General features: G+C 37.9%; 1 protein-coding gene across 2 annotated transcripts in view; it reads right to left on the bottom strand.

Annotated features, from left to right (window-relative positions):
- Nucleotides 1-13,768, bottom strand: part of ATIC (5-aminoimidazole-4-carboxamide ribonucleotide formyltransferase/IMP cyclohydrolase) — a 40,814-nt gene that overhangs the window by 16,268 nt on the left and 10,778 nt on the right. For both annotated transcript variants that reach the window (XM_002712460.6, XM_089328990.1), the window contains one exon: nt 485-610. In XM_002712460.6, the coding sequence (XP_002712506.2) occupies nt 485-610 (126 nt within the window). The remainder of the gene's footprint in view (nt 1-484; nt 611-13,768) is intronic.

The following is a 13,768-nucleotide window of genomic DNA, read 5'->3' on the forward strand; positions in this document are numbered from 1 at the left end:
CACCGGCCGCAGTGCGCCGGCCGCGGCGGCCATTGGAGGGTGAACCAATGGCAAAGGAAGACCTTTCTCCCTGTCTCTCTCTCTCACTGTCCACTCTGCCTGTCAAAAAATAAAAAATAAAAATAAAAAAAAATGTCATAAAAACAACTTTTATGTCTACTTGCTTACATTTTCAAACATGAAAAAATATTCATTTGCATCAAGTCATTTCACCTTTTGTTTACTAAACTTTCATGTTTCTACTGCAACAAAACAAAACAAACAAAAAAACCAAACCTACTGCCTGGGTCATCCAACTCAGGTTTGTGTTACTATGCTATCAGGTTTTATCGTATTACCAAATACTGGTACCATTATCAGTGGATTCCACAAAAGTGGTTTTGAACGTCACAGAATGTTTATATTCAAATTAGAACTTATCAATATCCAAAATTTAAAAAGAAATGAATTTGGAATAGTTCTAGAGCTTTCTAGAGCACCTTACCTGCTGGGCTGACATGTTTGAAAGAGGCTGCGGCTGGAATGTCTAAAGCATCTTTGAGTTCCTTCACCAGCTGCCAGGCATTCAAAGCATCACACAAGTTTATGAACCCAGGCGCTCCATTGAGAACTACATAAAGAAACAATTACACGCATTACCAAGCAAGGGTGGTAGGTCAGATAATGGACATTCCTTCCAAAAGCCATATATTAAGACTCCATAGATGTCTTAAGTGCCATTAAGAGGCACACAGACATACACAAACATGTAACAACATGACAATAAAGGAGAAGTCAATCAGCTGAGCCTGGACTCATGTTAAAAAATTGCACATGTGCAAGAACACACATGTGTGCACGCACACACACACGAACACACAAATATGTATGTACACATCTGACTGGAGGGCCCAATGTAGCTGGTGTAGAAGGAAATCGTAAAGAGATTGAGGAATGAGAGGAACCACAACAAACCAAATGATAAGTCAGGAATCTCTAAATTCAGAATGAGGATTGAATCACTGGGGTCATTTTAGAGACCTTATAACATTTAAATTTAAACCCTGTCAATTTGAGCTAAAGCAAGAATTGTGGATAAGAAGAAAGGAGAGAAAAAAGCGTGAGTTGGTTTCTCCTTTTACAGCAGACTCAATCGGCTCTGTCTACATTTGGATCACAGTTGTAAGAACACCTAGTTTTTTTTATGTTTGGCAAGATGTATTAGGAATATTATTTCCTGTGAATAAACAAGGAATTCCACACACACATGAAATAATGACCTACCACTAACTGAAAGCAAAAAGTTTAGAGTTCTATTTTCTTGTGTATCTTGGAAGACAGATATTTTATAGATATTTACTAAGTATCTACTACAGTATTAGGTGCTGATTTAAGTACTCAGGGTACATCAAAGACTAAATAGCACCTCTTATCCCCTCAAAGACAACACTGTGCTCATGGAGTTGATGGGGAAGGCAAAGAAGAAACAAAATAGGCAGTAAACAGTAAACAACAAATGAAAATAACCAGCACTTATAAAGCAGTTGAGAACTTAGGTCCATATGAAAACTTGTATACAAATTATAGCAGTTTTGTTCTGAACTGTTAAAAGCTGTCCTTCAAGTTTTGACATCCTCCAACAGGCCAATGGACAAACAAACCATGGCCTACCACACAATGAAACACAATTCAGCAGTAAAAGGAAATGAGTTACCAAGTCATAACAACATGGGGGAACTTTAAATGCATGCTACTAAGTCAAAATGCCTGAAAAGGCCCCATACCATAGAATTCCAACTATGTGACTTTCAACCAGGGGCCAACCTATGAAAGGATCACTGGTGGCAGGGAGCTGGATAGGGGGAAAGGAAGGGATGAGCTGGTGCAGATAGGAGAATTGCCGGCCAGTGAAACCATCCTGTACAATATTGTAATGACAGACATATGACCTTAACGCATTTCTCTAAATGCTTGGAAGAGACCACACACAGGATGATATCTAAACCATGGCCTGTGCAAGAAGTTAACAGGGGAATGACTGGGAACAGATACTGGAATTCTTTAATTTCTATTCAATGTTTTCTGAACATCTAAAACTGCTCTAAAGAGTCTATTTAAAATAATATTTTAAAAAAGGTTACAAAAAAGGAAACTAGGGTCCTCATGGAACTTATGGGAGAGGCCAAGAAGAAATAAGCCATGTAATCAATAGTAAACAAAAGGAAAATATCCTATAAGGCACAAAACATGAGAAAGAAAATGAGACACCATGTACACACTCCCTCCCCCATCTCCTGCACTTGTAGAAAAGTTAATCAGCTGTGATGGATAAGAGGAAATTTTGGTTTCTGAAACACCTGAAAAAAGAAGAATATCAGATTTTCTTCAAGTATCAAATTTTCAAAGGAACCAGTAGCTGGTTATAAATAATAAAAATGGCTACAGAAAGATGTTTAAGTTGTTTACTACATAGTTGAAACAGGAATCTTTTTCTTTGTTTCTAATCACAAGAAAAAGTCATTAAGATCTCATACACATACTCATACAACTTTGTGTTTCAATCTTTTTTTCTAAGACACACAAACAAGCACACAATTTGTAAAACACTGCTGCCAAATATTCAAATCATCTAAAAAGACAAAGCACCCTTTTGCTTTGAAAATAAGTACATGTTTGGAAGAAACCCTAAAAACTTCATACAAGAAATCACTATTCATGTCCCCAGGGCCTCCTACTCTATATTTACCACAATCTTTTGTCAAAAGAATGAAACACACACCCACTCTGGGTAGTATGAATAAAAATGCTTTTTACAATGAGAAGTACAGGAACTGAAAGTACATGGGAATACATGTATGTTTTGCACTTAAAATGTCTGAGATAAACATACATATCTATTTCAAGAAGTCCTAGAACACCAGAGTTAAACTGTACCCTGTATCATCTGTCCCTAACAAACACAGACAGAACATTCCACCTAACAGCTGCACAGTACACATTCTTCTCAACAGCACATGGAATGCTCACCATGATAGATGATATGATGCGGTAAGCCACAAAGCAAGTCTCAGCAAATTTTAAAAAAATAAAGATCACATTGAGTGTCTTTTCTGACCACAACATAGTAAAACTAGAAATCAATAATAAGAAAAACTTTGGAATCTACAGAGTCCCAAACAACTTAGTAGTCCTGAACAACCAATAAATTACAGAAAAAATTAAAAATAAAATTTAAAAGTTTCTTGAAATAAATGAAAAGAGAAATACACATACCAAAACCTGTGGACTACAGCAAAAGCAAGACTAACAGGAAAGTTTATAGTAATGATTATGTCTAAAAAGCAAGCAGAAAGATCTCAAATAGATACTTTACCATTATACCATAGGGAATGAGAAAAACAAGTACAAATCCCACTCAAAGTTAGTAAAAGGAAAGACTCAGAGCAAAAATAAATAGAAACTAAAGAATCTATAAAAAATAAGTCAATGAAATGAAGATGTGGTTCTCTGAAAAGATAAACTTGACAAACCCTTTTAGCTGACTATGGAAAAAAAGGGAAATTTAAATAAATAAAAACAGATGAAAGAGAAACATTAAAACCGACACCATAGAAATAAAAAGAATTATTAGACTATTATTAATTTTTACACAGTAACAATTTAGATAACCTAAAAGAAATGAATAAATTTCTGAACACTTACACCTTACCAAAATTGAACCAAGAGGAAACAGAACACCTAAACAGACCAAAATACACCAATAATGAACAGTGAGATTGAATCAGTAATAAAGTCTCCAAACAAAGAAAAGCCCAGTCTACCAAACAGTTAAAGAAGAATTAACAGCCATTCTTCTTAAATTATTTCAAAAAAAAAAAAAAAATTCTCCCAAACTTAGAGGCTAGCATTACCTTGATATCAAAACCATACAAAGATACACACCAGCAAAGCTACATGGCAATATCCTTGATGAATAATGTACAGATCCTCAGCAAAAGCACAGCAAACAATCCAACAGCACTTTAAAAAGCTTATTCACCATGATAAAGTGGCATTTATCCCACGATATGTAAATCAACAGATATGATACACTATATCAACACAACAGATAAAAATCAAACAATCATCTCAACAAATACAGAAAAGTCATGTGATAAAATACAGCAGACATTCATAATAAAACACTACCAAAAATTAGGCATAGAAGCAACATTATCTTAATAAAAATCATATGTAAGAAACCAACAGCTAATATCATAGTGAACAAGAAAAAGCTGAAGGCTTTCTTTCTGAGATCTAGAACAAGACAAGAATTTTCACTTTGACCACTTTGATTCAACATGGCCCTGGAAATCCTAGCCAGAGCAATTAGATAAAGTTAGAAAAAATTAGACAAAATTAGAAAGTTGTCACTGTTCACATATGACATGTTCTTATATATAGAAAACTCCAAAGACTCCAGCAAAACACTTAGAATTTGGAGAAGTTGCAAGACAGAAAGTCAATGTTCAAAAATCAACAATGGTGCTACACATTAGTGGCAAATTACGTAAAAAAAGAAATCAGATAATGGGAGGAGCCAAGATGGCGGAATAGTGAGGGCATGCACCGATAGTCCAGGAAAAGATAGTTTAATAAAAGTGGAGTTACTGTAGTCTCAACAAAAGGCTCAGGAAAAAATTGCAGAGGAAACTCTTCCGGATCAAGTGGATGTGACATGGAGGACCTATGGGGAGAGCAAGGTTGCCCACTGCGTGGAAGCCCAGCCGCAGAGTCTGTGCGCCAACACTGGAAGGGGAGGTGAGACAAAAACCTCGGTAACCCGAGACATTGGCCGGGAAAGGCAGAAAGAGCCTAGAGGGAACGAGGCTTGAAGCCCCGCTGGGAAAGTTCACCAGGCTGATTGGAGGAGAAAAAAAACGAATAAATAAGGGGAACCAGCATGGACACCAGCCTCTCTCTCCACTCACCTTACAAAGCCGAGCAAGACAAAAAGCAGGTGCCATTTTGGACACGCGTAAAGCGGCGCCCGCCTTCAGCCAAGCAGAAAAACCTGACTCTGGTGGGGAGAAATAACAGGAGGTTAGGACCTAGTGAAAGTATAGAGCTAACCAACTGAGACTGTGAAAATCTGAGGGGGGGCGGGGCAAGAGAACTCACCAAGTACACAAACTCGTTAACCTTGGCAACCCGGTAAGAGACTGCAGAGAAATTTGAGAACACCCTGAGGGCTGCATAAACTCTTTGTGTGGTCCCAGGGGTAGAGCAGATGAATACCCACAGGGGCCAGATTTCATACATCAACTACCCTCAATTTGACAATTACTTCCCAACTGAGTAAAAAAAAAAAAAAAAAAAAAAAAACAGAGAGAGAGAGAGAGAGAGAGAATCGAATGAGTGAGAGAACAATCTGGGAGTTTCACCTTTGGCACACCCTGAATCCTGAAGAACCAAACAGAGCTCTCTGGCCACACCCATCACAGCCTCTAAGGATCCATCAAAAGCAGACAGTCCACTTAATCTAGAGTAACAGTATAACGAGAAAAATAACCACAGCAAAGAAACCAAAGAATATCTCCACAATGCCAAACAACAAACGCAGCAACCGAGGTAACAAGAACAAGGAAGACACTATGATGCCCCCAAATGAAAAAGACACCCCAATTCAAGATTATGAAGATGATGAGATAGAAGAAATGCAAGAAGCAAACCTCAAAAAATTGATAAGAACATTAAGAAGTTCTCAAAAACAAATTCTTGAACTACAGAAATCCTTAATGGACAGGACAGAAAACCTCCTCGCGAAAATGAAATATTAAGGAGGAATCAAAATGAAATGAAACAACTAGTTGTGGGGAGCAACTCGGACTAGACTAAGTTACTGGAATTAAGACTTATTCTATGCATCTGCTCTCCCACAATATGGCGCTGGGAGAGGAGGAAACAGCTTCTACACAGCTGCCTCCAGTTCAACCAATAAACTGTAGGACCTGCTCCTGATTGGAGGAGAGCAGCGTACTCGGCGTGTGGGTAGCAGAGTTGGGATTGGTGGAAGAGGACTATAAAGGAGGAGAGAGACAACATGCACCAGGAACATCTATCTGAAGGAACACCTGTGCAGCCCCCGAGCGACAACTAGTAGCACATGAAACTGTGATAGTGACGAGAAATCATAATGAAATGAAGAATTCAATAGATCAAATGACAAACACATTAGAGAGCCTTAAAAACAGAATGGGTGAAGCAGAAGAGAGAATATCGGACTTAGAAGACAGAGAACAGGAAAGAATACAGTCAAACCAAAGAAAAAAGGAAATTAGAAATCTAAAAAATATTGTTGGGAATCTACAGGATACTATTTAAAAACACCAACATTCGGGTTCTAGCAGTTCCTGAAGGCATGGAGAGGGAGAAAGGATTAGAAGGCCTTTTTAGTGAGATACTAGCAGGAAAATTTCCCAGGTTTGGAGAAGGACAGAGACATCCTAGTACAGGAAGTTCATAGAACCCCTAATAAACATGACCAAAAGAGATCCTCACCAGGACACGTTGTAATCAAACTCACCACAGTGAAACATAAAGAAAAGATCCTAAAATGTGCAAGAGAGAAACGTCAGATTACTCTCAGAGGATCTCCAATAAGACTCACAGATGACTTCTCATCAGAAACCCTACAAGCTAGGAGGGAATGGAGAGATATAGCCCAGGTACTAAGAGAGAAAAACTGCCAGCCCAGAATATTATATCCTGCAAAGCTCTCATTTGTGAACGAAGGTGAAATAAAGACCTTTCATAGGAAACAGAAATTGAAAGAATTTGTCGCCACTCGTCCAGCCCTGCAAAAAATGCTTAAAGATGTGCTACACACAGAAACACAGAACACAGCCAACAATATGAAAGAAGGTAAAGGAAGAAAACCTACCAGTAAAAGATCATAGGAAGCTCAAAGCATATACTAGAAAATATCTTTGGGAAAATGTCAGGGCTAAGTCACAACTTATCAACAGTCACACTGAACGTTAATGGACTCAACTCTACAGTTAAAAGGCACAGACTGGCTGAATGGATTAAGGAACAAAACCCATCTATTTGCTGCCTACAAGAAACACATCTTTCCAATAAAGATGCATGCAGACTGAAAGTGAAAGGTTGGAAAGATATTCCATGCCAACAGAAATGAAAAAAAAAAAAAGGAGGTGTAGCCATATTATAACACAAAATAAACTTTAATACAAAAACTTTTAAGAGAGACAAAGAGGGACACTATATAATGATTAAGGGATCAATTCAACAGGAAGAAGTAACTATTATAAATGTATATGCACCTAATTACAGGGCACCAGTTTATTTAAAGGTATGTTAAGGGACTTAAAGGGAAACTTAGATTCCAATACAATAGTACTGGGGGATTTCAATACTCCACTCTCAGAAATAGACACATCAACCAGACAGAAGTGCAACAAGGAAACAGCAGATTTTTATCAACACTATAGGCCAAATGGATCTAACAGATATCTACAGAACTTTCAATCCTACATTTAAAGATTTTACATTCTTCTCAGCAGTGCATGGAACCTTCTCTAGGATTGAACACATACTAGGCCATAAAGCAAGTATCAGCAAATTTAAAAGAATTAGAATCATACCATGCAACATCTCAGATCACAGTGGAATGAAGCTGGAAATTAGCAACTCAGGAATCCCTAGAGTGTATGCAAACACATGCAGACTGAACAACATGCTCCTGAATGAACACTGTGTCATAGAAGAAATCTAAAGAGAAATAAAAATCTTTCTGGAACTAAATGAGGATAACAACACAACATACCAAAACTTATGGGATACGGCAAAAGCAGTGTTGAGAGGAAAGTTTATATCAATAAGTGCCTACATCAAGAAATTGGAAAGGTACCAAATAAATGAGCTTTCCATGCATCTCAAGGATCTAGAAAATCTGCAGCAAACCAGACCAAAATCTAGCAGGAGAAGAGAAATAATTAAAATCAGAGAAGAAATCAACAGGAATAAATCCAAAAAAACATTATAAAAAAATCAGCTAAACGAGGAGCTGGTTTTTTGAAAAAATAAACAAAATTGACACCCCACTGGCCCAACTAACTAAAAAAAGAAAAAAGACCCAAATCAATAAAATCAGAGATGAAAAAGGAAATGTAACAACAGATACCACAGAAATAAAAAGAATCATCAGAAATTAGTACAAGGACTTGTATGCCAGCAAACAAGGAAATCTATCAGAAATAGATAGATTCCTGGACACATGCAACCTACCTAAATTGAACCAGGAAGACATAGAAAACCTAAATAGACCCATAACTGAGACAGAAATTGATACAGTAATAAAGGCCCTCCCAACAAAGAAAAGCCCAGGACCAGATGGATACACTGCTGAATTCTACCAGACATTTAAAGAAGAACTAATTCCAATTCTTCTCAAACTATTCAGAACAATCGAAGAAGAGGGAATCCTCCCAAATTCTTTCTATGAAGCCAGCATCACCTTAATCCCTAAGCCAGAGAAATATGCAGCATTGAAAGAAAATTACAGACCAGTATCCCTGATGAACATAGACGCAAAAATCCTCAATAAAATTCTGGCCAATAGAATACAACAACACATCAGAAAGATCATCTACCCAGACCAAGTGGGATTTATCCCTGAAATGCAGGGATGGTTCAATGTTCACAAATCAATCAATGTGATACACCACATTAACAAACTGCAGAAGAAAAACCATATGATTATCTCAATAGATGCAGAAAAAGCATTCAATAAAATTCAACACGCTTTCATGATGAAAACTCGAAGCAAACTGGGTAAGAAGGAACATTTCTGAATCTAATCAAAGCAATTTATGAAAAACCCACGGCCAGCATCCTATTGAATGGGGAAAAGTTGGAAGCATTTCCACTGAGATTTGGTACCAGACAGGGATGCCCACTCTCACCACTGCTATTCAACATAGTTCTGGAAGATTTAGCTAGAGCCATCAGGCAAGAAAAAGAAATTAAAGGGATACAAATAGGGAAGGAAGAAGTAAAATTATCCCTCTTTGCATACGATATGATTCTTTATTTAGAGGATCCAAAGCACTCTACTAAGGGACTATTGGAACTCATAGAAGAGTTTGGCAAAGTAGCAGGGTATAAAATCAATGCACAAAAATCAACAGCCTTTGTAATCACTGGCAATGCCATGGCTGAGGAAGAACTTCTAAGATCAATCTCATGCACAATAGCTACAAAAACAATCAAATACCTTGGAATAAGCTTAACCAAGGACGTTAAGGATCTCTACGATGAAAATTACAAAACCTTAAAGAAAGAAATAGAAGAGGATACCAAAAAATGGAAAACTCTTCCGTGATCATGGATTGGAAGAATCTACATCATCAAAATGTCCATTCTCCCAAAAGCAATTTACAGATTCAATGCAATAACAATCAAGATACCAAAGACATTCATCTCAGATCTGGAAAAAATGATGCTGAAATTCATATGGAGGCACAAGAGACCTCGAATAGCTAAAGCAATTTTGTACAACAAAAACAAAGCTGGAGGCATCACAATACCAGATTTCAGGACATACTACAGGGCAGTTGTAATCAAAACAGCATGTTACTGGTACAGAAACAGATGGATAGACCAATGGAACAGAATAGAAACACCAGAAATCAATCCAAACATCTACAGCCAACTTATATTTGATCAAAGGATCTAAAACTAATTCCTGGAGCAAGGACAGTCTATTTAATAAATGGTGCTGGGAAAACTGGAATTCCACATGGAGAAGCATGAAGCAAGACCCCTACCTTACACCTTACACAAAATCCACTCAACGTGGATTAAAGACCTAAGTCTACGACCCGACACCATCAAATTATTAGAGCATTGGAAAAACCCTGCAAGACATTGGCACAGGCAAAGAATATCTGGAAAAGACCCTGGAGGCGCAGGAAGTCAAAGCCAAAATTAACTATTGGGATTGCATCAAACTGAGAAGTTTCTGTACTGCAAAAGAAACAGTCAGGAGAGTTAAGAGGCAACCGACAGAATGGGAAAAAATATTTGCAAACTATGCTACAGATAAAGGATTAATAACCAGAATCTACAAAGAGATCAAGAAACTCCACAACATCAAAACAAACAACCCACTTAAGAGATGGGCCAAGGACCTCAACAGACATTTTTCAAAAGAGGAAATCCAAATGGCCAACAGGCACATGAAAAAATCTTCAAGATCACTAGCAATCAGGGAAATACAAATCAAAACCACAATGAGGTTCCACCTCACCCAGGTGAGAATGGCTTACATTCAGAAATCTACCAACAACAGATGCTGGCGAGGATGTGGGGAAAAAGGGACACTAACCCACTGTTGGTGGGAATGCAAACTGTTAAAGCCACTATGGAAGTCTGTCTGGAGATTCCTCAGAAACCTGAATATAACCCTACCATTCAACCCAGCCATCCCACTCCTTGGAATTTACCCAAAGGAAATTAAATTGGCAAACAAAAAAACGGTCTGCACCTTAACATTTATTGCAGCTCAATTCATAATAGCTAAGACCTGGAATGAACCTAAATGACCATCAACAGTAGACTGGATAAAGAAATTATGGGATATGTACCCTATAGAATACTATACAGGAGTAAAAAACAATGAAATCCGGTCATTGGCAACAAAATGGAGGAATCTGGAAAACATTACGCTGAGTAAAGTAAGCCAGTCCCAAAGGGACAAATATCATATGTTCTCCCTGATGGGTAACAGCTAACCGAGCACCAAAAATGAAACCTGTTAAAGTGAAATGGACACTATGAGAAAAGGTGACTTGATCAGCCCTTGCCCTGACTGTTGATGCACAACTTAATATGTTATCCCTCTTAGTATTTTTTTTGTTTGTTCTACATAATACTATTGGTTGAATTCTTTAATTAATACACTGTTATTCTTAAGTGTTGACACTTAACTGAAAAGTGATCCCTGTTAAATGTAAGAGTGGGAATAAGAGAGGGAAGAGATGTACAATTTGAGACACGCTCAAGCTGACTTGCCTCAAACGGTAGAGTTAGAAACATACCAGGGGATTCCAATTCAATCTCATCAAGGTGGCATGTACCAATGCCATTTCACTAGTCCAAGTGATCAATTTCTGTTCACAATTGATCATAATGATAGGACTAAGAGTCAAAGGGATCACATAAACAAGACTAGTGTCTGAAAATACTAACCGATAGGATCAAAAAGGGAGAGAACAATCCAACACGGGAAGCGGGATACACAGCAGACTCATAGAATGGCGGATGTGCTAAACAGCACTCTGGCCTCAGAATCAGCCGTTAAGGCATGTGGATCCGGCTGAAAAGCCCATGAGAGTATTTCAGGCTTGGAAAGCCAAGACACTCTGGGGAAAAAAAAAAAAAAAGAAAGAAAGAAAGATCTCTGTGAGTGAGATCCCATTATAAAGAACGGGTCATCAAAGAAGGAAGTACCTTTCTCTGAAGGGAGGAGAAAACTTCCACTTTGACTATGACCTTGTCTAAATATGATCAGAGTCGGTGAACTCAGGGGGCTTCCATAGCCTTGGCAGCTCATGACAAGAGCCTACGGTGATTACTGATGCCATAAACAAGAGTGTCAATTTGTTAAGTCAACAACAGGAGTCACTGTGCACTTACTCCTCATGTAGGATCTCTGTCCTTAATGTGCTGTACATTGCGATTTAATGCTATAATTAGTACTCAAACAGTATTTTTCACTTTGTGTTTCTGTGTGGGTGCAAACTGTTGAAATCTTTACTTAATATATACTAAACTCATCTTCTGTATATAAAGAGAATTGAAAATGAAAAAAAATGTGATAATGGGGTAATTATAGAAATGTTACACAATCACAGTCCAACTCAGGTGCTAGGAAAGACTTCTGAGTAAAGGTAAGATTGGAGATGGCTTTGAAAGGCAAGAAGCTATTACCAAATTAATTAAATGTTAACTAGAGAAAGAGGAAAAGACATTCAAATCTGAAGTAGTATCATCCATAAATTTGTAGTATTTGGAAAACAACCATAATTTGCCCAACGTTTACATGTTAAATCATTGAATAAAATATTTTGGCATTGTGAAAAAATAAATAAATAAAAAAAGAAACCAAGAAAGCAATCCTATTCCCAATAGCCACACAAAAAACTCTGGGAATAAATTTAATTAGAACTAAAAGATTATTGTAAAACACTGATAAAGTAAACTGAAAAGGAAACAGAGAAATGGAAAGACATCCCATGTTCATGAATTGGAAGAGTCAATACTGTTAAAAGTTCATACTACCCAAAATGATTTATATATTCAGAGTAATCAATGTGAAAATACCAATGATGTTTTTCACAGAACTAGAAAAATCGCTAATGTGTGTGCAGGGATAGGTATTGTGGCTAAGGGGTTAAGTCACTGCTTGGGATGGCTGATCCAACATTAAAATGCCTGGTTTGTGCACTAGCTCCTCCACTCCCAATCTAGCTTCCTGCTAATGTGCCTGATAGCCCAAGCACCTGGGTTTCTGCTAGCTATGTGGAGGACATGGATGGAGTTTCTAGTTTCTGCAGCCTGGCTGTTGTGAGCATTTTGGGAGTGAACCAGTGGGTGGAAAATCTGTGTGTGTGGTGGCCGGCGCCGTGGCTCAATAGGCTAATGCTCCGCCTGCGGTGCTGGCAACCCGGGTTCTAGTCCCAGTCGGGACGCCGGATTCTGTCCTGGTTGCCCCTCTTCCAGTCCAGCTCTCTGCTGTGGCCCGGAAGTGCAGTGGAGGATGGCCCAAGTCCTTGGGTCCTGCACCCGCATGGGAGAGCAGGAGAAGCACCTGGCTCCTGGCTTTGGATCAGCTCGGTGCGCCGGCTGCAGTGCGCCAGTGGCAGCAGACACTGTAGGTTGAAAATACAGTAATGGAAGACCTTTCTCTCTGTCTCTCTCTCTTACTGTCCACTCTGCCTGTCCAAAAAAAAAAAAAAAAAAAAGAAAAAAGAAAAGAAAATCTGTGTGTGTCCCTCTCTCCCTCCATAACTGCCTTTCAAATAAATAAAAATTATAATGGAAAAACTGAATATCCACATGCTAAAGAGACTTCTGCACTCCCATATATTGTTGGCAACATGATCACAGTAGCCAAAAAAATGGAAACCACTCAAGTGTCCTCCAGCAACTGACAAATGGATATGGAGCAAATGTAGTATATATATACCAATGGAATACAATTCAGCCATAAAAGAGAATGAAATGTCATTGTAACAGGGATGAAACTGCAGTCATTATATTAAGTGAAATGAACCAGGCACAGAAAGACAAGTATCATATGATCACAGAATCTAAAACAGTTGATGTCATAGAAGTTTCTTTTTTGTTTGTTTGTTTGTCATAGAAGTTTCCAGCAATATGGTTACCAGAGGTTGTGGAGAGGATGGGATAGGGACAGATAGGAAAAGACTGATTAACAGGCTCTAAGTTATAGCAAGATTATAAAGAACATACAAGTAAGAAGTTAGGGTTTTCTATTGCAAAGTAAGATGACTATTGATAATAATGATGTTCTGTATATTTCTCTTAAAGTTTAAAAATATTTTCAACATAAAAAATGTTAAATGTTTGAGGAAATAGATATTTTTACCCTGAATAAACACTGCCCAATGTATACACATATCAGACCATCACATGCTTCCTTATAAATATGCATACTTTTCATGTTTCAGTTAAAAATAAAAAAGTTCTAGAAGTAGAAATT

The sequence above is a fragment of the Oryctolagus cuniculus genome, chromosome 3 (assembly GCF_051225735.1).
Source record: "Oryctolagus cuniculus isolate XC-2025 breed Fujian yellow rabbit chromosome 3, ASM5122573v1, whole genome shotgun sequence".
NCBI classification, from domain to species: domain Eukaryota; kingdom Metazoa; phylum Chordata; class Mammalia; order Lagomorpha; family Leporidae; genus Oryctolagus; species Oryctolagus cuniculus.